General features: G+C 34.4%; 2 protein-coding genes across 4 annotated transcripts in view; one reads left to right on the top strand and one right to left on the bottom strand.

Moving 5' to 3' along the window:
• Positions 1-25842, bottom strand: part of LOC127851720 (procathepsin L-like) — a 160404-nt gene that overhangs the window by 126459 nt on the left and 8103 nt on the right. The window lies entirely within an intron of this gene.
• LOC127851723 (procathepsin L-like) lies at positions 13262-21025 on the top strand. The gene is made up of 8 exons (XM_052385586.1): positions 13262-13373; positions 13820-13996; positions 15923-16065; positions 16706-16858; positions 17444-17476; positions 17738-17932; positions 18238-18397; positions 18750-21025. Exons 2-8 carry the CDS (start codon positions 13846-13848, stop codon positions 18941-18943), a joined length of 1029 nt encoding a protein of 342 aa, XP_052241546.1. The 5' UTR covers positions 13262-13373; positions 13820-13845; the 3' UTR covers positions 18944-21025.

The raw sequence follows: 25842 nt of genomic DNA, 5'->3' as shown, positions 1-25842 counted from the left end.
TTTACAGCTAATAATAACATGTAATTCTCTGTAATAACCAGGGTGCAGGATCACGTGACTTTGTTGGGTTTTCGAATTAAACGTTAATGGAGGTAACAAATCGGTAAGTGCTGCTTTTTTTCCTAATAATTTTTTAAAACATCTTTTCTTAAAGCCTCTATAACGCTCAAAATCAACGAAAATTTCGGTAAGTATTTCGTAAAATAAAGTTAAACAATTAAAAATCAGTGTTCCTTATGGCCAATGCCGAAATTTCAACGTCAGATGTGGTCTGGTAAAATAGATGTGTGTCGATACAAAATGCTCGTTTTCATTATTGTTTTGCATATTTAATTCCATTTTAATTTCCAGCAACGATATCTATTCTTACGACACAAGAACACTAACATGGTACCATTTTAGTGTTCGTGTGTCGTATGAATAGATATATTCGCGGGAAATTACACTGGAATTAATTGTGTCACAAATACAAATCAAAGTACTCAAGTACTGTTAGGGCGATGTTGCTCAAATTTTGTGGTCGTTAAAACACTACACCGTGATGCCAACCTTTTTTGAAGAAAACAGATGGAAGTAAGGAAGGGTGACAGGCTGTCAACATGATTTAGCTATTGGGGTTAAATGTAAATACTGATTTTTGAAGCATGTCATTGTCATATTTGCCAATTGATAGCTAAACTGCGAAGATATAATACACTTACCCAGTTCCAAACTTGACATAGATTTGATAAAGACAAGCATTGCAGTAATTTCTAATAAGTACAGTAAGGTTTATGGATCGTTCTTGCCGAAGTACACGGGCCTCCGTGTGTGTCAAAGTATACAGTAAATCCATACAGTATCAAGTAAGATACGGCAAATGCAGTTTTTGAGCAATTGGATAATAAAGGTCAATGTAAAACAGGGTTCAAGGTGAAAAAGTCAACCCAGTTCCAAACTTGACATAAATTTGACAAAGACAAGCATTGTAGTAATTTCTAATTAGTACAGTAAGGTTTCTGGATCGTTCTTGCCTAATTACACGGGCCTCCGTGTGTGTCAAAGTATAAAATTAATCCATTCAGTATCAAGTAAGATACGACAAATGTTAGTTTTTTAGCAATTGGATACTAAAGGTCAATGTCAACCAAGGGTCAAGCTAAAAAAGTCAACGGACAGGTCTTGTCCAAAGGGGTGTTCTGTCAAAGAATTAAGTAAATCCATTCATTAATAGGGGGAAAATAGTATCATCCAGTAAACTGCTCTACTGACAGAGCTAGCCGGGTGGACACATTCGTCGCCGCAAAATGTATTATTTAAAAAAAATCAAAAACTTTCCGAAAGCTTTGGTCTTCTGATTGGTCAATTTTTGCAACGGAAAATACCAATGTATTCCGTCACAGTGCTTTTTTGTGGCGCATTAATACTAAAACCATGCGATCGGTGCTATTTTATTTGCTAATGCAGAATCTGGAGATGCAAAGTGGTTGGTTGCAGTAACGGACTTCTTTCGTCGGTATCCGTATATTATGTTACCTATGGGGCGCATTGCAGAAGGCGATCGCCCCAAAAACGAGCATTTTGTATCTACAAAAATCTATGTAATCATACCACATCTAGCGTTGAAATTGTGGCTATTGCTATAAGGAACACTGATTGTTTAGGTGTTAACTTTATTTTACGCAATACTTCACGAAATTTTCGTTGATTTTGAGCGTTATAGAGGCTTTAAGAATGTCAACTAGTGCATAAAAGACAGATTTTTCGCTGCTTATTGCAATTTGAAATACATCAGAATTACTTTTATTTAATAAGCATGTGTTCTTGTTCAAACATTCCATGTATACTGAACGACTATGCGTCACGCAACATAAAATTTTGTCACCGATTTCAGTAAATAAATCAAGGATTTATTCTTATACCTTAAGAAATCGGCACAAACTGCAAGAAAAGCTGTCTTTTAAGCACTAAAGACTTTTACAAATGTATTTCAGTAACTTCAGTTATTTGCAAAATTGAAGTTCTTAACGGTGTGTTTACATTTTGTCCAGCCCGTGTGTAACGCCCTGAAAACCCCATTGATTCTGCACCCTGGATACATTGCCCCTGAAGGTTTTAGTAATAGCTTACGATAGAACGGGAAGCTTTAAGGTTATTCAAGTGTTACATGTAACTTAGTAATGAATGTTAAAATAGATTTTTTTTTAAACTTACCATCGCCATTCGTTTGTGTAAGTACACCATATCCTATGACCAAATGTGTTTATTATTTTGTAGGTTAAAGTGAATGCAATCGGTAAGTACTGAAACGAACTATTTTATCTCGGCTTAGAATATGACCCATTTGTAACTTCATTTCAATTGACATCGCTTATAAAATAGCAACATATTTGGTCGCATATGAATTTTACTAAAACGATTAAAAACGATAATCAATTTTGGCGATTGTACAACAGCTTCTAATATAACATTAACGATTAAATAATAGTACTTGTATTACTATTGTCCGATATTCAAAATGCATACACAAAGCATAATGCTACATTCCAACGTTAGAGGTATTTCAAGGTCTTAAACACAAGCAAACAATGTATTGATCTGAAACCGCAAAAAGTCTATTTGAAAATAAGTCTATTAAATGTAATACGAGAAACCATTAAATAAGGCTTTCATTGTTTTTGCGAAATTAGTAAAATAATCTTCGAGTGGGCAATACCATTTTGAGGGACGATCGAAAAGCACGTAGAATTTCTTCGTAACGTGTTTGATATTGATTTTAATTTCCTTTAAAGGATCCCCTGCACAGCCAAATAACTTGGGGATTGGTCGTGAAATCCTTTCTACGGCCTTTCTCCCCATACCTCTTATTCAAGTTGGGATACCGGCATACGCATGTGAACATAAGAGTCGTGTTCTGAGAAAACTGGGCATAATGCATGTGCGTAAAGTGTCGTCCCAGATTAGCCTGTGCAGTTCGCACAGGCTAATCAGGAACGACACTTTCCGCCTAAGTTGGATTTTTGCTAAGAAGAGACTTCATTTAAACGAAAAATGTCATAAAAGCGGAAAGTGTCGTCCCTGATTAGCCTGTGCGGACTGCACAGGCTAATCTGGGACGACACTTTACGCACATGCATTTTGCCCAGTTTTCTCAGAACACGACTCATATAGTGTTGGTAAACCAATTATCCCAAGAAAACTAACTGCTGTGATATGGCAAGAATTCCGTTAAAAAACGGCTTAAAATCAACTAAAAAAGCAAACAAAACTTAGTGTATACAACAAAAAAAACGTTATAATTGAAAAGACAACAACAATGGATCACTACATTTCATGTTGTACAACATAAATTACATTGAGATCGGAGTAGTCAGACAGGTTTGTGATAAAATCAACGTTCACAACTATATTGATGTCTGTATGTATTGGATCTCCAGAGGGAGGAAATTATTAAAACTTTATACATTTACTCTTTTATTAAATATTTCGGCCAAAGGCCTTCTTCAGTAAACGATTATTACGACATCTTTACATAGCGTTTTCTTCTGTCGATCATAACGGAAGTAAATACAAAATTATAAATAAATGACGTAACGTTACCCGACGTGAACGTGACGTTACGCGCCAATACTCGGAAGTCGCTACATATTATGAATTATATGCTGTGTATATATTATTATATAGATATTATACACATATACCCACATATACGCATATACACATATATATACATATACATACACACATACATAGATATATATATACACACACATATATATATATATATATATATATATATATATATATATATATATATATATATATATATATATATATATATTATATATATATATATATATATATATATATATATATATATATATATATATATACATATATATATACATATACATATACTATATGTATATATATATATGTATATATATATATATATATATATATATATATATATATATATATATATATATATATATATATATATATATATATATAATATATATATTTGAATAGTGCATAAATATAAAGAAATATCTGAGAACACAAAAACTAAACAACTTGATGAAACAGCGCATGCAGGTCGTGTTCAAGGATTGTTCAAATCATGCCCACAGGGTCAAAACTTTGCAACGCTCCACTTATCACGTGCTTGTGATAGACTTATTTAGTATATAACTATATGACCACGCTCCAATGGTAACTGATTATACTATATATCTATGTAGTGAATAACTTGAACAAGTTTATCTCTGAAACAATAAATCCCAAAATTTTGATATCTTGAATGAAACATCAGATATAGGTCCTGTACACTGTTAAGTTTAAACTGTGTACATATCAGTGGTCACATGATTTATATTGACATATATAAAAAAATACATGTATACACCTTCTTCAATGAAACCGCAATGGTAAGAGGTTAAATATTTATTTCAAATAATCGTTTTATGGTCCTCTAAAAAATTGATCAAATCATACCCATGTGGTCAAAACTGGCAACTCCCAAGGGTCACGTAATTTTATAAAATTACTTTTTAAACTGTGTATTGTTTGGCATGTTACATCATACAGTGGTCATCTCCTGATTTTCTGTAACCACACCCGAGCACAAAGTGTTGCACGGTGTGCGGTTTGCGTCGTAACCAGGCCGAGCTGGAATCTATGCAACGCAGTCCAAAATCAAATTTACTAGGTAAAATCTTAGAAAAACCGTGAAACCACTCTCGAAGCCCGATCTTCATTCAGTCTTTATGAAACTTTGTGGACATATTTAAGTGGACAATATATAGTCCGCGTGGGAATCTGGGTCAAGTGCTTCAAAAAATAATTTGCAAAGTCAACTCTTAGAAAAACCACGTTTTCACCCGAATGTCCAATTTTATGACTCAGTCTTGATGAAACTTGGTCAGAATGTTTATTATGCGAATAACAAATCTTGGTCACGTTCGTTGCATAAAATAGGTCACCAGGTAAAAAACTGTTGTAACCGATTAAGAGGCCACATTAATCGCTCAAACATTATGCATCTTGTCTAGCTTGATATTTTATAGGTTGAGTTCTATTCTGGATCACGTGCGTCTTAATCTAGGTTTACAGGTCATGTTTAATAAACTTCTCAAGAAACCCTAATCAATTATAACTCAACCTTGTAGAAACTTGGTCAGAATTTTTATCTTGCCGCTAATTAGGCCGAGTTCTAATCTCAGTCGATGTGTTTAAATTCTAATTCACCAGGTCAAATCGTAGAAAATCCTTTTTAACACTTTTGTAATAAATAAAACTTATTTAACATGTCAGGCAGCGTTTGTTATTGTTTAATGTCGGAATGTATGAATTACTCGCCTTTGAGTGCATTGCTTTTTTTAGGACGGTTCCGCTCACTTGTTTGTTTCAATTGTGTCATTGTTATTCGAGGTTTTATTATTTGTACCAGTATGTCGCCTTTCGAAAAAAAAGAATTTACAAAAAAATAGTTTTACATGTTAAGTGCTTTCAGTTATCCCTAACAAAATAGTTATAGTTGTGATATTTGCCGAAACATGTACATCATGTAAAGAATTATTATAAACAAAACACTGACATGTTTGTACGACAAATTTAATTTATACAATAAATCATTTAGATGCATGGTGGAGGATGTTATGAGGGTATTTAAAACAAGAATCCCTTATTTGAATCTGGAAGATATCCATTGGGTATTTACTGTACCATCTATATGGAACGATTCAGGAATGAATGAACTGATAAAGCTTGCTGCTAAAGAGGTATTCTACTGCATGTTATTTTCATTAACGAATACTAGATAAGTTTACGTTTTAAATATGATGTCATCGAACGTTTATCTGTGCGACTATTCAATTGTCTGTGTAAGTTTTCATTGTGTGCTGTCAAATAATAAAATGTGTTTACATTCGAAGACAGGCCTTTCAACAAAGAATCTCACTTTAGTGTTAGAACCGATGGCAGCGTACACATACTGCAGACATGTTCACGCAGATGAAAAAAGTGAGGATTCCGTTTTCTGTCCCGGAAATAAAAACGTGGTCTTATGTGCAGGTAGTATGTTTTGTTCATTTTTTTTAAATGTCTTCATTTAATTTCTGGTTTACGATGCATACTGTTAATGTGAAAATTGCGTTGCGCTTATCAAATGTGGATTCGAATATGATATGCGTCTACTTCCTGTACAATCACACTGTTTTACTTGCATGTTCCAAGGTGGAACCATTGATTTTACAGTTTACGAGGAAGGTCGTGTAAGAAATACACTTACAGAGCTAAACAAAGACACTGGAGAAGCATGGGGAGGTATAATGGTGGATAATGCTTTCAGAGATTTCCTTGCTGATTTGACAGGTATTCAATTCAGCGATAATTTTCTTCTGTAAAATTTAATAATGTTCTTTAACAAGTTAACGTCATACTGTTTTGACTCGGTTTTTTATTAGGAATGAACGTATTGGAGCATTTGAAGGAGAAGAACATGGACGAGTACGTGGATCTGATGGACCGTTTTCAATTAAAACAAGGGATGATTAATTTAAATTAAGAAGGAAATGTGTCCATCAGACTTCCTGTCACAATTTTGGACCTGATTAAATACCATAAACACCAGGAATTAAAAGAAATTATACAAAAGTCTCGATACGCAAAAGAGGTATACTATTTTGTTTCCTTTTTTCTGTCGAATATATTTGAAAAAATTAAGCCAACACTTGCGTCATAATTTATATGAGTTTAATCAAACATGTTTATGATTAACTTTAAAAGAATTTTGCACATTATCGTATCGCTCAAATACACAGCTAATGTTACACAACAATGGATTTTCAACACATCTAGATAAGTTTGAAATGATTTGTATTGAAATGTTTCAGATATCTTTATTTAATTACTTTTATAACAAAACTATTGAATAATTGCGCGAAACTACAAACTAAATTCCATCAAATCCAAGGAAGCAAACAAATTATATACACCCTAAAACAGCTTAACTTCTCATAAAATCAAACTAGTTAAAGAAATCGAGTAATTTGTATTAGCTATAGCTTTTAAATGTGTATGCCATTTTGAATACAACGCTTGTCAAACGTATCGAGGAAAGCCTGTTATGTTGTGGAAGACATTCGCATTATCTGGATGATGGCCACTATTAATGATAAGGATGATGATGGTGAATGGCGACAAAGGGAAATGGTGCCTGTTAGATGTTTATTAAGAATATGATAACATTCACGAATAGTGTAGGCTTCACTGCATATGCCGAATCTTTGTCTGGACGTTACCATATGGCGATCATTCGTTGAGGAATCAACTAAGTGTGCTATTTCTCGTCTGTCCACCTTGTTACGGAAACCGGAGGCATCGGGCGTTGAGACCATTCTAATGGTGGGAGATTATCTAAAGTGTCCACTTCTTTCGGAATTAATTCGGAGAGATTTCCCAAGAATGAAAGTCATCGTGCCACATGATGTCGGTAATGCAATCTTGGATGGGTCACTCATATTTGGACGTCGTCCTCTGTCGGTCATTGTTTTTGATATAGTGTGTTTGTTTCTTTCCTTTCATATTGAGTATAGAATAATTTCTTCATTTAGTGAATTCTTTATGCAGCTAGTTTCCATTCGATATTTTCCGTATAAATTCAAACAATAATTTATCATACATGTCATAGAAGTATGAAACAATACATACTGGGCAAAACACATCTGAATAATTGCAAAACACTTATATCGCATTAAGTCGTTTTCGGATGGTTTACGGAGTTGTCGATGAAGACAGCTTATTAGTAAGACAACTCCAAGAGCATTATTACAAAGACACAATAAATTCGTGAAATGCTTAGTTCGTCTTTCATGTACATTGTTCTGAAATAAAGTTTTATATATAATTCAAACTGTAATAACACACCGTAGTTTATTTATATCACAATAACATGCATATGTGTATATCAAACCGTTGATATAAATGTAATTAATCTAACAACAGTCATGTTTGCTGTACATACATCAGTATGAAGGAAATTCGTACTGGATCTAGCATTTGTCGCTTTATGTTTTATCCATATTTAGTAAAGCACTTGTGAAGTTGATATTAAATATGACGCGTGGAAGATTTAGGTAACGTTTATGTTTCTATTGCAAAATAAGGCTGTTACGTCAAATAATGTAAAAATGACAAAAGATGAAGAAAACAAATTTTTAAATTACATTAAAACACTATATTATTAAAGACCTGTCTAGTTTAAACGCATTCATGTTGGTCAACTTAGAAGAAAATCCATGCGCGTTTTTTGCTCTTTCTAACTCTTCGGGAGTTGTTGGAAAATGACCGCGTTGGCATAACTAGCCAATCATTTTCAGTTGCGGTGTTTACAAATAAATTACACAAACTTCAATATGGCAATGACTTGAGAGTCATGTTTGTATAGCATCCGTCACTCACCAGGGTTCAATGGCCAAACGCGCTTATATTTTTTCATTGGTATATATACATTGTTTACCGTTTAATAAACTTATAATCCTTCAATTTAATATGCTAAAGCTATCAAACTTATCAACGGGCTATACGAATGATTTTTCGAATCATATACCATAGACGTATGAATTATAGTCCAACTGTTTTTTTTTTGTATTTAACGAAGTTGTACTTGTTTTAACAGGTTTTAATACAAATGCTTATTTTTATCTGTTACTTGTTGCATGATGAACTACATACATTACAACTGTTAGTTATATTTTTCAATTAATTCGGAGCAAAGTATTGTCAGTCATGATTCCATTGGATTTTACAGTGTGCATCATAACATAGTTAATTTAAAACTAAACCATAAACTACTATTTTGATATGATATTTTAATCCAATAAACCGTATATTGACACTACTTAAAAATCCTCAATATACTCAATATTCAATCTTTAGGAAATGCCTTTTCGTAATTAATTAAACGGTAACGAGGCTGTTTAAGGTTCTTATTGGAATTTCCCATTTCGACAGGAACGGTTAACTCTCAGCGTGGCGACATACAGACAAATGATTCTCCACGATCCTCGTGGCCATTTAAGCCTTTATATTGGGCGCCGATGGCAGCAGATGAAATTGTAAAACTAGTTCGTCTTCCAGAAACTGGGGATGAGTTTCAAAGGGTATCCAACGATTTCCACCAAACACTTGACAGCAGACAAATAATCCACATACAGAGAATCCAGAGTAAATTTCTGTGGGAACATTTTTGCGTGTAATTATATATATGATTTATCTTTTATTGCTCTTCGGTTTTATTTGCAATCTTATTCTTTGAATGTTTATGTTCATGGACAGGTTTTGTGGTTTAATGTTGGTTATGTGTCTTAAAACCAGTTTGAGGCCCCAATTCTGTTTTATCCCACTTTTACAGCGAGTTCGGTTGATTAAAGCCCCGACGATTCAATTTCTGCTATAAATCACGGCACGAAATGACGTCATTTTTCCGACAAAATGGCGTCATAAATCCAGCGAAATAATACAGTTAAATTAATTTTGTTTAAATAAAAAGGTTTACGGAATAAAAAGTGGGATAAATAAAATAATAGATTAGTGTTGAATATAGATCAGGTTTATCATGCTCGGCACGAATACGAAAAAGCACTCGTCAAAGCAAGTGCTTTTTGTTTTCTAAGCCTCGCATGATAAACCAGATCTATAATCGACACTAACCTATTATTCTCTATGTCTCGACCTCTCAAAGGCTGTGACCTGTTGTAATTAATAGTTTATGGTTTACGTGTAAGAATGTAGTTCATGCCCATTATTTTACAGGCGATCGGTCAATTGCTTCTAATAAAGGATTAGCTGATGGGTAAATAATAATGTGTTTCAAATGGATTTCCTATATTTGTTTTGTGTGTGATTATAAATGAAAAGATTTATCGTGATCTGACTAACATAGATATTGTTTTAAGCGTAAGGTTAATTTTTGCAAATGTTTATTCATAAATCACAGGAAAAAGAAGGAAATGGAGACCTTGAACGGAATAGATGTTGCAGAAGAGAAATTTCTTTTCCATGGAATAACACCAGGCATCGTTGAAACTATATGCGCTGAAAACCTTGACATTAGACTTGCAGGAACAAATGCTGGCGCGGTTTTGGGTCACGGCACTTATTTTTCTACAGCTGCAAAGATGTCTGATTGCTACGCATCGCCTGATCCTAAAAGTGGACACACGTTTATGTTGCTTTGTCGGGTTCTTGTCGGAAAGTGGACAAAGGGACAGCATGGCCTAAAACGTCCCCCAAAAATTACTACGTCTACGTCAGAAGGCTTTACAACAGTTGTGTTGACAATGTCCTTAAACCAAGCATATTCTGCATAGTTGATCATGTCCAGTACTACCCAGAATACGTTATAGAATATGAGTAAGTATCAACGAAGTCGTGTTAATTTATTGTTCTACTTAATAAAGAATGAAACGGCAGTAACCCTCAAATGACTTTCACATGAAATTGAACGCAATATTGATATAATATATTCATATAATGGCATAACTGAATTGTAACAATGATCAATTGTGTATATTAAACTGTATGTTTTTATGTAATAATTATTAAGATTTGCATGTTTCTAGATTTATATTGATTTGAATCAAATAACTAATGAAAGATTTTAATTTGGCTCGCTTTTCACAATTAACAAATGATGTGTGGATACTTGTGTTTGTATCTGTATAAACTTGTATTTTGATTTGTAAAATTACATTGGATACCCTGCCCAAAATGCATCATGGTAGAATACATCATAGCTTGTGACGACTGTAAAGACGCCATACTGAAGAACCATTAATTGTTGGTTCCTATTTGTATACAGCTGCCCTAGTGCCTTATTGCCCATTACAATTTCTGAACTGTTTATTACTAACTGCAATCGTCTACATCACTTGATAATTAAGTACATAGTCAACATTCGAATTACAAGTTATAACTTGTTAACGCCTTGTTTGATATTGTACATTAGTTATTGATATATGTTTTACTTAAAGCTTTAAGACATGAAAGCATAGAAAAGCAAAAAAAAGCAACAAACAACAATCAACCAGCAGAACAGGAATTCAGATAGAATTTGAACTTTTTGGAAGGATTGAACTGCCAAAAAGTCGGTTTAAAATTACTCTGAGCTAACTACACTTTTCACATTTTGCGAGAAAGCGCTCACTCATATTTAAATACACTGTTTACTATTGGCCGATTTGAAAAAAAATTGTATCGATGTGTTAAAGCGACCGCCTTATACCTCATTCATTGAGATACCATACGAACTAAACTTTAGTTTAATCTTTAATAACTATAACGATGAAATGAAAATTAACATCTCTGTTTAATTGCTATTAAACAGAAAACTTTCTAAAAACAAACTTTTCAACAGTATTTACAGCTGTATGGCCTCAACAAATATTACACTGGCTTTAAACAAAAACGTGTCTTGAAAACAGAATACCGGTAAGTATTATACAGAGAGCTGTACCGTGCCCGTAATAGCCATTTAGTGTCTGTGTAGACTGACCTATATAGTGAATATTGAACTCCGACATTTAGAAATCCTAATGCATTTCTACGTACGTTATAATCAGACTTTTATAAAACTTACAAAAACGATTTCTATTAAAATTATATTGACATTACTTTATCACTTCATAAATATTTGAAGAAGATTAAAAGGTAAAAATAATGCTCAAGAGGTCCTGCTATGATACGTATTAAACGCATCTCCATATATTATGTGAACGTATCTTCAATAACATTTCAAAACAAATTTAAGTCAATCTCCTGGATTACACGAAACTTGCTTGAAAACATTTCGAGTGGGATAAAGCAATCAAACAACTCGAGCTAAATGCCAGTCACTTTTAGCGGCCGCCTATCAAAGTAAATCTTCACAAACATTGTAAAAGGCTTTTTCAGATAAACTATGGAAAGATACAGTTTTGTCTCAGACACAACCTAACAGCTTAATGTTCCTGTTTTTATAGTTTGAAATATGGAAACTTTAAACGTACGCAGTAACGTAGAACGGCATTGTTTTGTCGTCGTTCTAAAAAGGCTCAGAATCAGGTAGGCCCATCACTCACTTGTCGATGATTTCCTTAAGCTCACTGGCCAGCCTTTTTTTGACCCACATGGTTTTTCTTTTCATTAAAAATTCACCAGTGAAGATAAATCGTTTTCATGACTTCTTTATTTCACTTTCGTAGCTTCACTTTCGCGAAGATACTGTTTTCAACATGAGCTTTTTGCAGTACATCAGTATCAAATTGTCCTAGGTCGTCATCTTATAGCCCGTGTTGCAACGTTCGCAGCCCGGAAAAAAGTGAATCGATTTTCGATTAGCCGTATTAATATTAACATCCGCCGACGTCCGTCCGTATGACTCCGCGTTCATCTGTGGAACTCCGTGTTTTCAACGTGTTAAGCCGTGAAGGTCTTTGTAAGCACCCTGTCAATACGGTATCGTCCGTGTTGTTTCGGAGTTCTTACGTGATAGTTCGTGTATTCACATTGTTTTCACCGTTTGTATCAATGATTGCCCCGTCTTCCGCCTTAGCAGCTCCGTGCTTTCTAATGAACCTGTACCGACGTGTTCCGTGTAACCGCCGCGAAGGGCCCGGAGGCAATCGTAAAACTGCCGTCATGGTCCTTTATGGTCCGGGGTCTAAATGTCTTTCCGGACTGTCAAGAACGCACACGGACAACTAATGCAATTATACGGCTGTCCCCGGCACTAAATTGCTGATGCACAGATCATCCCAGACGCTGCCATCTTCCCGGCTCGTCACGGATCAACAAGGCAGTTTTGAACTTCCCAAAACTGCGGTCTTGGTCTGCAGGAGCCCCAAAGAAATTCCTGGACGTTCCAGGACCTACAGGGATCGACACGGAGCTACACGGTGGCTTCACGGTTCACATGCCGGATCGTGCGGAATATGATCCGTGTTGCTCCGGCCTCTATATGGGACTGTGTTTTTAGACCTCGTGATCTTATCGTCCGCGTTGTGCAAAAACTAGCAATTCATTGAATAGTTTGAGCAATAAAATATCTACATGTTTACATGTTAGAATCACATTTAAAACATCGTGTTATTTTTGCTTAGTGATGAGTTGGTGTTTGTATTATGTTAACAACGATACCAATTTAAAAACTAGGAAGAGTTTCAGAAAACATTACCCCAAGTTCATATAAATCTTCCTTGTAATGGTGATTAAGACAATTGTATTAATGGGTGCTATTCAATATAGAAACATATCTTCCGCCCTGTTGTTATATTTATTATCCGCGTAGGTAAGCAGCAGTTCACATGCAAGCGTTTCTCTCATTAACAAGAGACAATTTGTGATTGTACAAGGTACGAGCTATAATATTTGTGTTTTACTTCGTTACATTTGTCCTCTTCTATCTTACCTGTTTTACGCGATCTATTTATTCCGTGAACATTTTGTGAAGATGATATTTTAATCAATATCATAACACAGTATATTGAGAATCGAAAAATAATGTTGTCATAGGCGGAAAAAGTTCGGGTGTAAATATTGTAAAATTATTTTTTAGAACGCGCCGGTTATGCAATAAATTTTAACATTATTTTGTCGTCTTATTCCATACTCTTCTATACCTGTATGTAATTATGTATATAACACAATTTACATGTATAATCATAAATATTTAAAAATTGACTTTATTGTTTTCATATAAAGTTTTGTCTTCATTTCTCCGTTATTTTATTTGAATATATGTCATAAGACGCATAACTTTTTATAAAAAATTGTGTGTTTTTTTTTGTCGCCTGTGCAGTGTTGGTACATTAACGGCAAACAAAGATGGTTCTGCTGCTGGCCACCCTTTTGTTTTTAGCGATGGCTGCGCACTCATTTCCGAATGTGGTGTCATATGATGGCGTCATTCAGATTGGTGCATACAACATGAGCCTCCCGACCGACAAATTGTTTCAACTGTTCAAAGATAAAACTGGTAGAATATATTATATTTCTTAATCTGGTTGATGCATTTCAAGCAAATATATGCTGATACGTATTAATGCGAGATGTTCCTACACCGTTCTGTGAAACCAATCAAGATATTATGGTAACACATGTACTGCAGTGGCGATTTTTTGCCAACACCGTTTTTACTTTCCTTTCTTCTGTTAATTTCTTAGGGTACATAGTTTCATTAATTTTATAGATATAACGTCCGTAGGACGTATGGAAATGTCAGAGTAACTCCGGATTATTAGATAGTATAAAAGAGCGCGTATTCTCTCAAAACAGGCAGTTCTGCCCCAGACCTCATCGAGTACACATCGCTAAATAAGCATTTAATGGTAATTACGTTATATTATTAACATAAAATTAGGGACTGTGAGCGCATTGAGTCTTGCAATCTTCTTCGAGCGACTTAAGAGCCTTGAAGAAGGAGCAGAACTGAGGTAGTATGTCGTACATGGATTAAAAGCATTATTAATTTACTGTTTCAAACCAATCAATTTATTAATAGCGAATCATAAAGCAAGGTTGCTTAAGACAAGTTATATTATATTGTTTTTTTTCAATTTATTCACTGAGGCATACTAAAGACCGAAGCTCGGTCGAGCGACGCTTTACACTACGTTCTTAATTGATGTTCAAGCGAGTCACTGATGATATCTAATTTGATCTGCTATGAAAAGTATCTCTATATATAGACAAATCTGTGCAAAAATTTTTTATTTTCAGTGTGATATTCAATGGAATATTAACAAATCCACGTGTTTGTATATTAAAATAAAATACGCTCTAATTTCTCTTTAAAATATATATTCATTATAAATGGTTTTAGTATATGGTTACATCGTTTACAATTCCTTTGTGGTCGCACACATTTTCGTATCGTTTCATTTATGAAAACTGTTTTCTTGCATGTTTTTCTAATGCATGTTTTGAACACACAATAACAAATCAGACTGGTAAAAATGTATCGATGTCGCCATTTTTCAACTTTTTTACAAAATGTAAAATTCTTCAAAGGTGTATGCAATTACATGTATTATGTTTATCAGATGCAGCAGACTGAACAGGCTTTTAAAATATGTTAGAAGATTGAGCAGTTTTTCAACAATTAATGTTTGACACCATGTAACATACGTACATACGTAAGTACCGCAAAATATAATCTTAAATTAGACAATACTTATAAAGTTCCAACGTGACAAAAGGGAAAACTATCGTTTTTCCAAGATGAGTACCTAACACTGTAATTTATGCATTTTGATGTGTGTAATAATGGCGATAAAATGCTGTTTAATGCTCATTTCCGACTGTTTGAAGGTACCCATCTCTAACAAACACGTTTTTTCCTTGTACAGCGACCTATGGCACGTTGGAGAACTAGGTACTGTCTATCTGATTTGGTGACTTGTCGTCTGATTTATATTTTTGAACGTGACAGAGGGTCCGGTGGGCGATGTCAAGCTATTTTGAGTATAATTGCTGACCGATTTAGTACCCGTTTCTGTAATACAATAGTTTACCCCGTAAACAGACAGGTGTCACGTTGGAAACCTAGGTACTTTTAATCGACATATGTGACAAGCAGTCTTATTTATTCATATGCACGTGGCAGGTGGTAAAAGTAGATCAGATTGGCTACTTATATACGTACGTTGCATAAATTTGTTATGTATGCCATATCTGCTAATGTTCATAATCTACTATGCCTGTTTCTTGTGCTGGCACATCTTTAAGGTGTATCGCTAAGTCTGATAGTTTCACACTCGTCATTCTTGATAGGAGTTTTTAAATTGAGATGATTCATTATGCAACATGACCCCAAACAATGCGTCAGTCTTTTATTATAAATTAAATAAAGGGTGCAACAAATTTTATATCAATTTATGCACTTGCTGGAAATGTATTTCAGAACGGAAGTATAAACGTTTTGCTGAAGAGGAGAAAAGACGTCAGATTTTCGCTGACAACGTCAGGTACATCAACAAACACAACGCCAAATATGCAAGCGGAGAGTCGACGTTCTATCTTGGGATCAACCAGTTTACAGACATGGTATAACTGCTAAACATATAAATATAAAAAATATATATATTTTATGCCACCAACTCTTACTTTATTAAGCATACTGCGTTCAGAACGTCTTAATTGTTTTGCACTAACAATATATACGTCGATTTTATTCAGAATTCTTGGAAATAAAGCTTTACGTAAGATACTTAATTAGTTTTAAGATGTTATGGTTTTTAACCATCTGTTAAGAAATGTACACCCAGTGCACAATCGGTAAATGTTAAGTGCATTAAAATTAGTGGAAGCGCTTATTGTCTGGACATTATAAGCTATAGTCCATTATCGCATTAGTACTAAAATCAATGCATTGGTTTAAGTCGATAAAATGTCGAGTGGTTTAGTCATACTGCAACCATCACCACGTGAACAAGAATACTGCTTTATTGTTACGGTGATCGTGCACGTGTACATGTTGTAATACTGTTATTGTCAAGAAGATCGCACATTTCCCATAAATTACTGGAATATGTACAAAGGCCATATATGTTATTTAATATTACACACATACACATACGCGCACACGCGCACACACACACACACACACACACACACACACACACACACACACACACACACACACGAATTGATACGCTCACAATTTAAAATCTATTTACCATTGTAGAGCTATCAAGAATTTGCTGAAAACTATGCCAATCTTCAAAACGAAGATACTTGGAAAGGGAATGCGTCCATTTTTGTTCCGCCAGAAAATTATGCAACGCCATCTTCCGTTGATTGGAGACAAAAGGGATATGTGACGCAAGTCAAGGACCAAGTAAGTTGTGAATACTTGTGTATACATAAATGCACGCGCATATAATCAGCATAATATAGAATAAAAAATGTAATTGTTGAATACAGACCTAATTTTTTAGAGAGGTTTAGAAAACCCTTTCGTGCCGAAACAACTATTTTGTATTTTACAGTTAATTGGCATTATATTTCTCTTATACATTGTCTGACTTGGGTGTGTTTATTTTGAAAACTAAATACACATGAAAATTGCGGGATAAAACAACACCAAACAGCAAGAAAACTATCCAAATGACGTTATTATATTTCGCGCAACAGCTTTATACCAGCAAATTTAAAATAAATCTATTTTATATCATGCGGGTTCAGTTGAAAAAAGCATAACTCATCTGATTTAAACATAATTGCACCAGTCTTTGATCATTACCATGATGTCCAATCAGCAAGACATAAGATATTACGTGCATGGTTTTCTCGGTCACTCGGTGATAAATCAAAATTGTTTTTTTTTTCGGTCACGTTATTTTATTTTACATGTGTTTTGGAAGAAGCTTACTATATTGTGTTACGCAGTCAATTATTTCCATTATTCATGCGTCTGTTTCAGGGACCTTGCGGTTCGGGCTGGGCATTCAGTGCTGTAGGTACATTAACAGTTTATTTTTAAAGTATAGATTAGTATATCAGTTCTACAGTAAATGCAAGTTTGCATCATGAACATATTGTTTTAAAAATTAAGTTAAAATGACAGCGGCTGCATAAAGTATCAGTCGATTATGTGGCTTCTTTTATTGGACGCAACAAAGTGTGTAAATTAAAATTCTTAATGTAAAGTATCTACAAAAACTAACTATCATCGGCTGTACTCAGTTGGCATCCAATGGACTATGCAATTATGCAGACTGGTGCCATCGAAGGTCAGTTTGCCCGGCAGACTGGAACACTTGTCTCACTGAGTGAACAACAACTCATTGACTGCTCTTCTAGATCGTATGGAAACTATGGATGTAGAGGAGGATCCCCTGGTGGAACTTTTCAGTATGTCCGCGATCAAGAGGGCATAGAAAGCGAGCCGGACTATCCATACAGGGCAATGGTTAGTTTGTTTTGAACATCTCTGCCTTCGTTATGGACAGCTAGTATACAAATGATTCTGATCCTTTGTATTACCGTGAAGTGAAATCGAGTAGGCAGCTATGCAAATATACGCAAATCAGCTTTCGTAATAGTTACAACTGTGTAGACGTTGACCACGATGCCCTAAACTACTATTCGTTCACAGAGGTTATGCTGAAAACGATGATGCGACCAGTCATACTGTTTTTCGAAACAAACTTATATGAATCTATTAATGTACTAAAACTATAGTTATACAATACTTTTTTTTACATTTGTATTCAGCCCTTCCCCTGTTCATTTACCAAGAGCAAGGTAAGGGCAACTGTTCGTGAATACTTTATCGTCAAGCCTGACGAAAAGAGCCTAGAGACCGCCACTGCCTCAGTGGGCCCTATCTCAGCGTCCATCAAAGTAAATAGGAAGTTCCAGTTGTATAAGGGAGGTACGTTTAATATCCGAGGGATAATTAGCTGGTCCAATGTGCATGAAAGGTCTTAATAAATATAATAAATATACGCGGAATCAACTTCTCGTTAAATGTGGATAGAATTTTGTTATTGGTTAAAAAAATGCATGAAACTAATTACTCGTATGAAATTTGTTATTTGGTAAATATACACGGAATCGACTTATCTTTAAATATGGGTGGACATTGTATTGGTTAAATATAAATGGAACTGTTTACTCGTATGTAGTGGTTATTGGTTAAATATACACGTTTGGAATCTATACATTTTAGAGGACTTTCCAAGCGAATCGGCATAATATGAACCACGATTCTTTTTCTGATTAAGGTGTCTTCAACGACTGTTCAGGCGAATTGAGCCGGGACCACGCCGTGCTAGTTGTGGGCTATACATCGATTCCCAACGCCTGGCTCGTGAAGAACTCCTATAGCTCAAACTGGGGTGAAGAGGGCTACATAACGATGCGGAAAGGTTGGGACGTGTGCGACATTGCATCTAAGGCCGTCTTTCCACGTGTGTGAACGGAACATTTCATTTTCTTTATGAATAACGCTAAAAGCGATATCTGAGCAAATCAAGGCAAATGGTATAACCGCACTGCACTGAGTTGGTATAAATTTTGTTTAAAAAAGAAACCGTCTTTATAATAAGAATATGAATTTTATTGACTTTGTCCTCATTAACATACACTGTAACCAACAATTTATTCAAGAAAACGTATTCTACTAGCGTTTTATGTTTTCGTATCATACTACCGGTATTTACCGGACTTTCTTATGTTAATACTAACACTCGGTCTGGTTCGGTATTATAGGTTTAAAACATATATAATAACAAGAGCGTCTAAGACAAAACAGCAGACTTTTAATGGGCTAATCTTTTCAGAGTGAGAACGGAATATCAACAAGTTTCATTAACCTAACTAATGTACTAATGTAAAAGGATTTAGTTTTCAAATATTCATGTTATGTATTGTAATTGTTTTCATAAGACGCTCTTTCAAAATACTGAGTTTCATCAACCAAGTATATATTTGATATATTTTCCGCAAGTCCCTTTACCCCTTCGTTTGTATGTTTTAAGTTATCGTATTATTCAGATTACAGTTGTAAATTTTTTCTATAACCATAGAATTAATTACCACAGAAACGATTAATTTTGTCTGACGAAAATTAAAATGAAATCATTTTAAAAATACTTTCCTAATTCACATATAACGTTCAGCAGCCTAGCTTGAGTGCTGTTTAAAAATAATTTCAGGACGAAGATTTTTGTTCGCCATTATTTCCGTCGTCATAACACCTACACTATTTGTCTTGCACTTAAATTTAAATTAAATGCAAATTTCTATCAAATACACGAGTTTGATCAACGTCGCTTTATTACTTATTGAGTTATCTCAGGATCAAGTTCTGGACGGAAACACGGGCGGACTGCAGACAGACGAAACTGAAATAACGTTGATATTACCCACATGGCCTTTTATCCACATACCAAGTTTCATTATCCGAGCCTACACCCTTTTTGAGCTTTTGCAGGATACAGATTTTAGTATGTATGTATGAATGTAACCATAGCATCTGTAATCATAGCTACGAAAATTTTAGTCCGACGAAAGTGTAACATAACATGATTCCCTAAATCAGTGTATTTATAGATTCTTCTAAATAGCTGACTATTATATGTAGTCAACATCGGTCTTTGAGTGAACACGGAATAAGAAACACGTGTAACCACTCAAAGGTATATCGCGCCTTTCTATTAGTGATTGATGAGACATCTTGTCCTTACAGACATAACAACAGCTACACTCTATGACATTAATAAATGAAATTACTTGAATATTTCCTATGCGGCCTTCTTTTCACATACCAAGTTTCATGACCTCCTTTTTGAACAAACGTAGGTTCCAGACTTTAGCTTTCTTTTTTTTCATAACCATAGAAACTAACTTGTTGTCTGGCATAAACACGCTGACAGCGTGCATAATCCCCATAGAGCCTTCTTGTCAATCTAGCGTAAGTCCTTTTTGCCTTATCGCATAATCCATATTTTGACTCATAAACGGAGACACAAGCATACGGACGCATGAACGGACTGGGGTGAACATTAATCTCCCGGTAGGTGATTAACAAATGGAATTTTACACCGGTATGTGATGAAGACTGTGTATCAGTTTCGTTATTTGTTCAAAGCAGAATGCAATACGACTTAACAAAACCGACTTGACTCAGCCAAGTTCTCAAAACATCATACTTAAATAGTATTCTATACATATATTACTACAAAGGAAGACAATCAGCAAGGCTTATTGTCGGCGTCGTATCGAATATATATTGTCCCGTTTTGGAAAGGCGATTGTTCACTTTCTTTAAATAAAAACATTATCTCCTGATATTTTATTTCTAGTTTCACTATTTCTATACATGTGACAGTATTTCAAGGAATGAAGCAGTCCCATACAAGTGTAAAGTCTTATAAAACGAAGATGTTGCATATCGTCCGTACTGTTTGGATTTAAATGTTTAAAGGTATCTTCTACGACCATTATTGCTCTAGCGACACTGAAGCGGGCCACAGGATGGCCAAAGATAGAACAACATGTGCGACATTGCTTCGGAGGCTGTGTTTCCTCGGGTCAATAAAAAATGCACTTAAGTATCAAAACAATTAGTTATAAACTATTAATTACTGTCATTAATACAATTTGTGTATAAATAAATAAATATAATAGTTATAAAAGCACAACTATAATATTATTACGCGAAGTGCATTAAAATGCATCAGACTTGTTCAATTGAAGGTCAACATTTCCGAAAGATAGGTACACCTTGCGACTCAGTGAACAGCTACTGGTGAACTGTTCTAGAGCCTTTGGTAACAACGGTTGCTCCGGAGGTCATGCTGCCAATGCTTTCCGGTATGTCATCGCTCAAGTGGGCATCGAGGTCGAGACGGATTATAGATACAACGCACATGCGGGTTAAGTTTTTCATCTAGGGATGAAACAATCAATTGACGTTTATTAAATATTTAAGCTTCAGCAAGAGCAATCTTTAAATTTTCATACTTTTAATCTATCAAATAAACATAACGTTTCATCTGAGCGAATCGCGAGAACAACAACTATCAAACTCCTTCATCCAGTTCCTGTTAGTTAAGTTTTACAGGGAACCAGTTTATTACTCTACATCTTTGTATAATAGTTTCAAATAAATAGTTACCAGCTCCAATATCTACATCAGTTCTTTTCATATCAGCAGGACATTGTAAATCCTCGTGTGTTCTCTCTTGACAAATCAAACATTCTTTCCAATCGAATCGATCAGTGGGTTTTTCGGTAGGTATATCATGAACATCTACAAGTTCTTTTTGCCATAATGTCTTTAAAAGTTCCATGTTTTTCAAATGCAAGAAACTACTTGGATGAACTTGCAATTAACAAAAAACTTGCATAAAAACCTTTTATTTACCGTATTTTCCGGTGTAAAAGACGCAACTTTTTTCTACAATGTTTGTACCCGCGTCTTTTTCAACGATTCGACTTTTCTGTGTAAAAAATCCGATTTTTATAAATATTTTCACCACCCACCTTTTGCAATAAAATCATCAAAAAATGTATGCAATCCTATCAAAATAAAAATATTTACCATGATTGTGACAATAATATCCAAAATTGACCATATGCATCCTGTATCATTTGTCAAACTGATGTGTGTATTTCCTAGACACCGTTTATGTGTCATTGACAAATGGGAGTGTTGTAATACTCTATTGACATCGCTTACGTAATTTTGATTGGCCAGTATTGCTTTGTTTTAAGTCTACCAGTTATTTACACAAGCATGTGCTGGAATGATATGTGCATGTGTTGAGTTGAAAAATGATTGACATAGATAATGTGTTAGGATATACATTAAAAGTAACATGTAAACGTTGGTAATTTTAATGAAAAAAGATTACATACTATTGATAAAAAATTATTAAAAATGCATTATCTATTTTTGCAATTTCGAAAAATGCAATTTTCAAAATGGCCGTTATTTTATATGGCCGTCGTATTTTCTCCAATGGAAGAAGTTTATTGATTTGGGATATTATAAGAGATGTGTATACTAAATTTTATTGTAATATATGAAAAATATATTTGATATGATTTTTTGAAGATTTTTTATGAACATATTATGGCCGCCATTTTAAAATGGCTGCCAAAATCCGCCATTTTGATTTTTTAAGATGGGTCTATATCCGAAATTAAGTGTTATAACCTTAACTCCATTTCTGCAAAGTTTCATGCTTTTATCATTTTCTTAACAATTTTCACACAAATCGACTGGACTATGTCTCAGTCGATTTAAGAAATCTTTTTTTTAAATAGGACAAAAGCCCATGTTCGTTTCGCAAAAGAAAGGTACGGGCCATTATCCATGACTTCATTATGGTAGAACAGAATAAAAAATATATTGACACTACAACCGAGCATGCCGGTCCTGTATTAGTATCGATTGTGTTCATTCAGAACTTCAAGCATTGCCAAGAAAGTAGGATAAGGTTGACAAATACATGGTAAAATCCGGACTTATATATGCCATTTACTAATTAATATTTTTTATGTGAAGACAAGAGCTGTGTTTGTAAAACACAATGCCCCCTACTGTGTCGCTGTGAAGCCATATATTTGACCTTTGACCTTGAAGGATGACCTTGTCCTTGACCTTTCATCACTCAAAATGTGACGATGCATGTCAAATATCAAGTTGCTATCTTCAATTTTGCAAGAATTATGACCAAGGCTAAAGTTTTTGGACAGAATTACAGACAGAGCGAATGACAGACAGACAGACAGGCCCAACACAATATATCCCCGATCATTCGATCCGGGGACATAAAAACAAATAATGCTGTACAATAAATTTCAACACATAACACTATTTGAATTATATTAAGTAAACAAGCTAATGGCAGCACGTATTTATTATATATGTAAATTTAGACGAAACAAATATGTATGGAGTTCTTAATTAACTTTAACCGATTTTGAGGCTAGTTAAACATTTTTAAACTATGTGAGTGTAAATATAATATTTCAAATCAACCGTCTTGTATTTTATAAGGTGTTTTCTATAATTCATCATGCTCACCTGCATCCGGAATCCACGTTGTTCTCGTGCAGGGCTATCGATACTGGCTCGTAAAGAACTCCCATGGCGTTAAGTGGGGTGAAGCGGGCTGCATCAGGATGGCAAAAGATAGAAATTTCTTAATTGGCATTGCTTTTTAAAAGCCGATCATTTTGCGACGTCGATTAAATTTTTCATTCTCAAAATGTTGGACGCCATTTTGGTATCGTCTTTTGAATAGTCCTTATATGCTTAAATTGACGTTCAGTTTGCATTGAATGTCACATTTTCTGTTTTTATCAATTTTCAAAACAACGTAAATAGTTATTTTATTGACATTTTATTTAATAATATCATGCCAATTCATTTTAATTGCCCTCTTCATATAATGGAGTTATACCGCAATGTGCTTTTTTGGGAAACCCAACTATTAAGTAGGTACAAACACGCTAAACCAGTTTGTGTACCGATGGTAGTTACATTCAAGTTTTTATCATTTCTTAGGAATGTAATTTTGAGAGAATTTAATTAGCTCGGATGGTTTTTAAACCCAGATTAGCGATTTCTTCCAAAATCTTCAACATTCCGGGATTTGTCTACTAATTTGTGTTTGATTAAATGTTCATAAATGTTCCTAAGTCTGTCGTAACGTTTGACTTCAATATTGTAATAAGTAGTGGTTGCCAAAATTTCACTGATTTCTTATTATTTCCCTTCAGTAAATACACAGAGCAGAAAACAACAACATGTTTTATGACAACATTTCGTGTTGTCATTATACTATAAAGAATTACTTTATTGTCTCCTAACGGTGAAACCGGAGGGGACTTATGGTTTGCGCTCCGTCTGTCAGTCTGTCTGTCAGTCCGTCACACTTTTCTTGATCCTGCGAGAACTTTTAAAGTTCTTTATATTTTTTCATGAAACTGGAAACATGGAAATATGGCAATATGGAGATTATTCACGCCATTTCATTTTGCTCCTAAGAATTCTGGTTGCTATGGCAACAAATATGTGTATATATATATATATATATAAATAAATTACTGACAATGGTGGAATTTCACCGGTAGGGGACAATATTGCTTGGCAATCTCTTGTTAATTATGGTTGATAAAATCACATTCGCAAAAAAAGGGTTTTGTCCATTTTCATATTTTTTTTACCATATCCCCCGTAGTAGCATTAGTTTAAGCAGTGGCAATTTTGTTAAAAGTATGCCTGTTTCATTTCACTGTTAACATAATATGATTCGATCTACGTATATCGAGGGAGAAAAGTAAAATTACAATATATCAGCTCTTTTTATTGGACATATATATACATTGCAAATGTTGTATTTTGATTGTATTTTTTTCAAAGGGTGATACTAATTACTTTGCTTAAATAATTTAAATCGCATCGTACCTTTGATTTAGTGATTTTTTATGATAAGTTGTTGTTTAGGCCGATGCATATATTTCTAAAAATTATATTATACGTTTAGCCTTGTTCAATTGTTTGAAGGGTCATGACTGATAAATTAAACACCCACGCGTCTTTCAAGTGAAACAAAAGTCCAGTGCGCAAACAACAATAATGACTAAATACAGTAATAAAGATGACTTTCCAACATATCAAAAATTAAGTAATGACCGGTATCATTCAATTTCTGTGTGAGTATTATATTGGATCCATTTAACTTTTATTTAACATTGTGTGAGTGATTTTTTTTTTTTCATTTGTGTTTATGATGCTATAAAACATGTTCAATTTGTCTGCTTCCCGTGCAACTGATGTATCGCTTTGTTCATAAGAAGACATGAATTAGCATCATGAACGGTATCAATAACTTTAAATATGATAAAAATAATATTCAGTGGGTGCAGAGCGTGCTGTAACACGTAATTGTTTCTATTTAAGTGTGATTAAGCCTGAAGCCATGTATACAATTGGTAAGCATTTCGTATTGAGGACTGATACACGGTCTCAAACAAATACTGGTGTAAACTACCATTTATAAGCCCCATACCGTTGCAACCGAAGGAGACTATAGGTTTACCCCAGTTTCGTCCGTGTGTTCGACCTAATCCGCATCTAGTCCGTATAAACATACTCCCAGATCCTTTGATAATTGACGATGCTGCGAAGCAGCTCGTCTAAGCTATCATACCATGAAAACATTCTTCACAATGGCGACCTATGTAAAAGACCGAGCCAGTCCGATTGAGATAGCTCGATTTTTCTAATCGGCATACCTCGCTGATTATGATTAATAAAGGTAAAGGAAGCTCAGCTATAAAAAGGACAGCATATTCTGG

Source organism: Dreissena polymorpha, chromosome 11 (assembly GCF_020536995.1).
Source record: "Dreissena polymorpha isolate Duluth1 chromosome 11, UMN_Dpol_1.0, whole genome shotgun sequence".
NCBI classification, from domain to species: domain Eukaryota; kingdom Metazoa; phylum Mollusca; class Bivalvia; order Myida; family Dreissenidae; genus Dreissena; species Dreissena polymorpha.
The sequence above is the reverse complement of the archived record's forward strand: the minus strand, read 5'-3'. Positions and strand labels throughout refer to the sequence as shown.

Excerpts from the sequence above, each read along its gene's own strand:
- LOC127851723 (XM_052385586.1), top strand. The coding sequence starts at position 13,846 with ATGGTTCTGCTGCTGGCCACCCTTTTGTTTTTAGCGATGGCTGCGCAC. Across the intron at positions 16,859-17,443 it reads TGACGCAAGTCAAGGACCAA|GGACCTTGCGGTTCGGGCTG; the intron begins GTAAGTTGTGAA and ends CGTCTGTTTCAG. Across the intron at positions 17,477-17,737 it reads CGGGCTGGGCATTCAGTGCT|ACTGGTGCCATCGAAGGTCA; the intron begins GTAGGTACATTA and ends GCAATTATGCAG.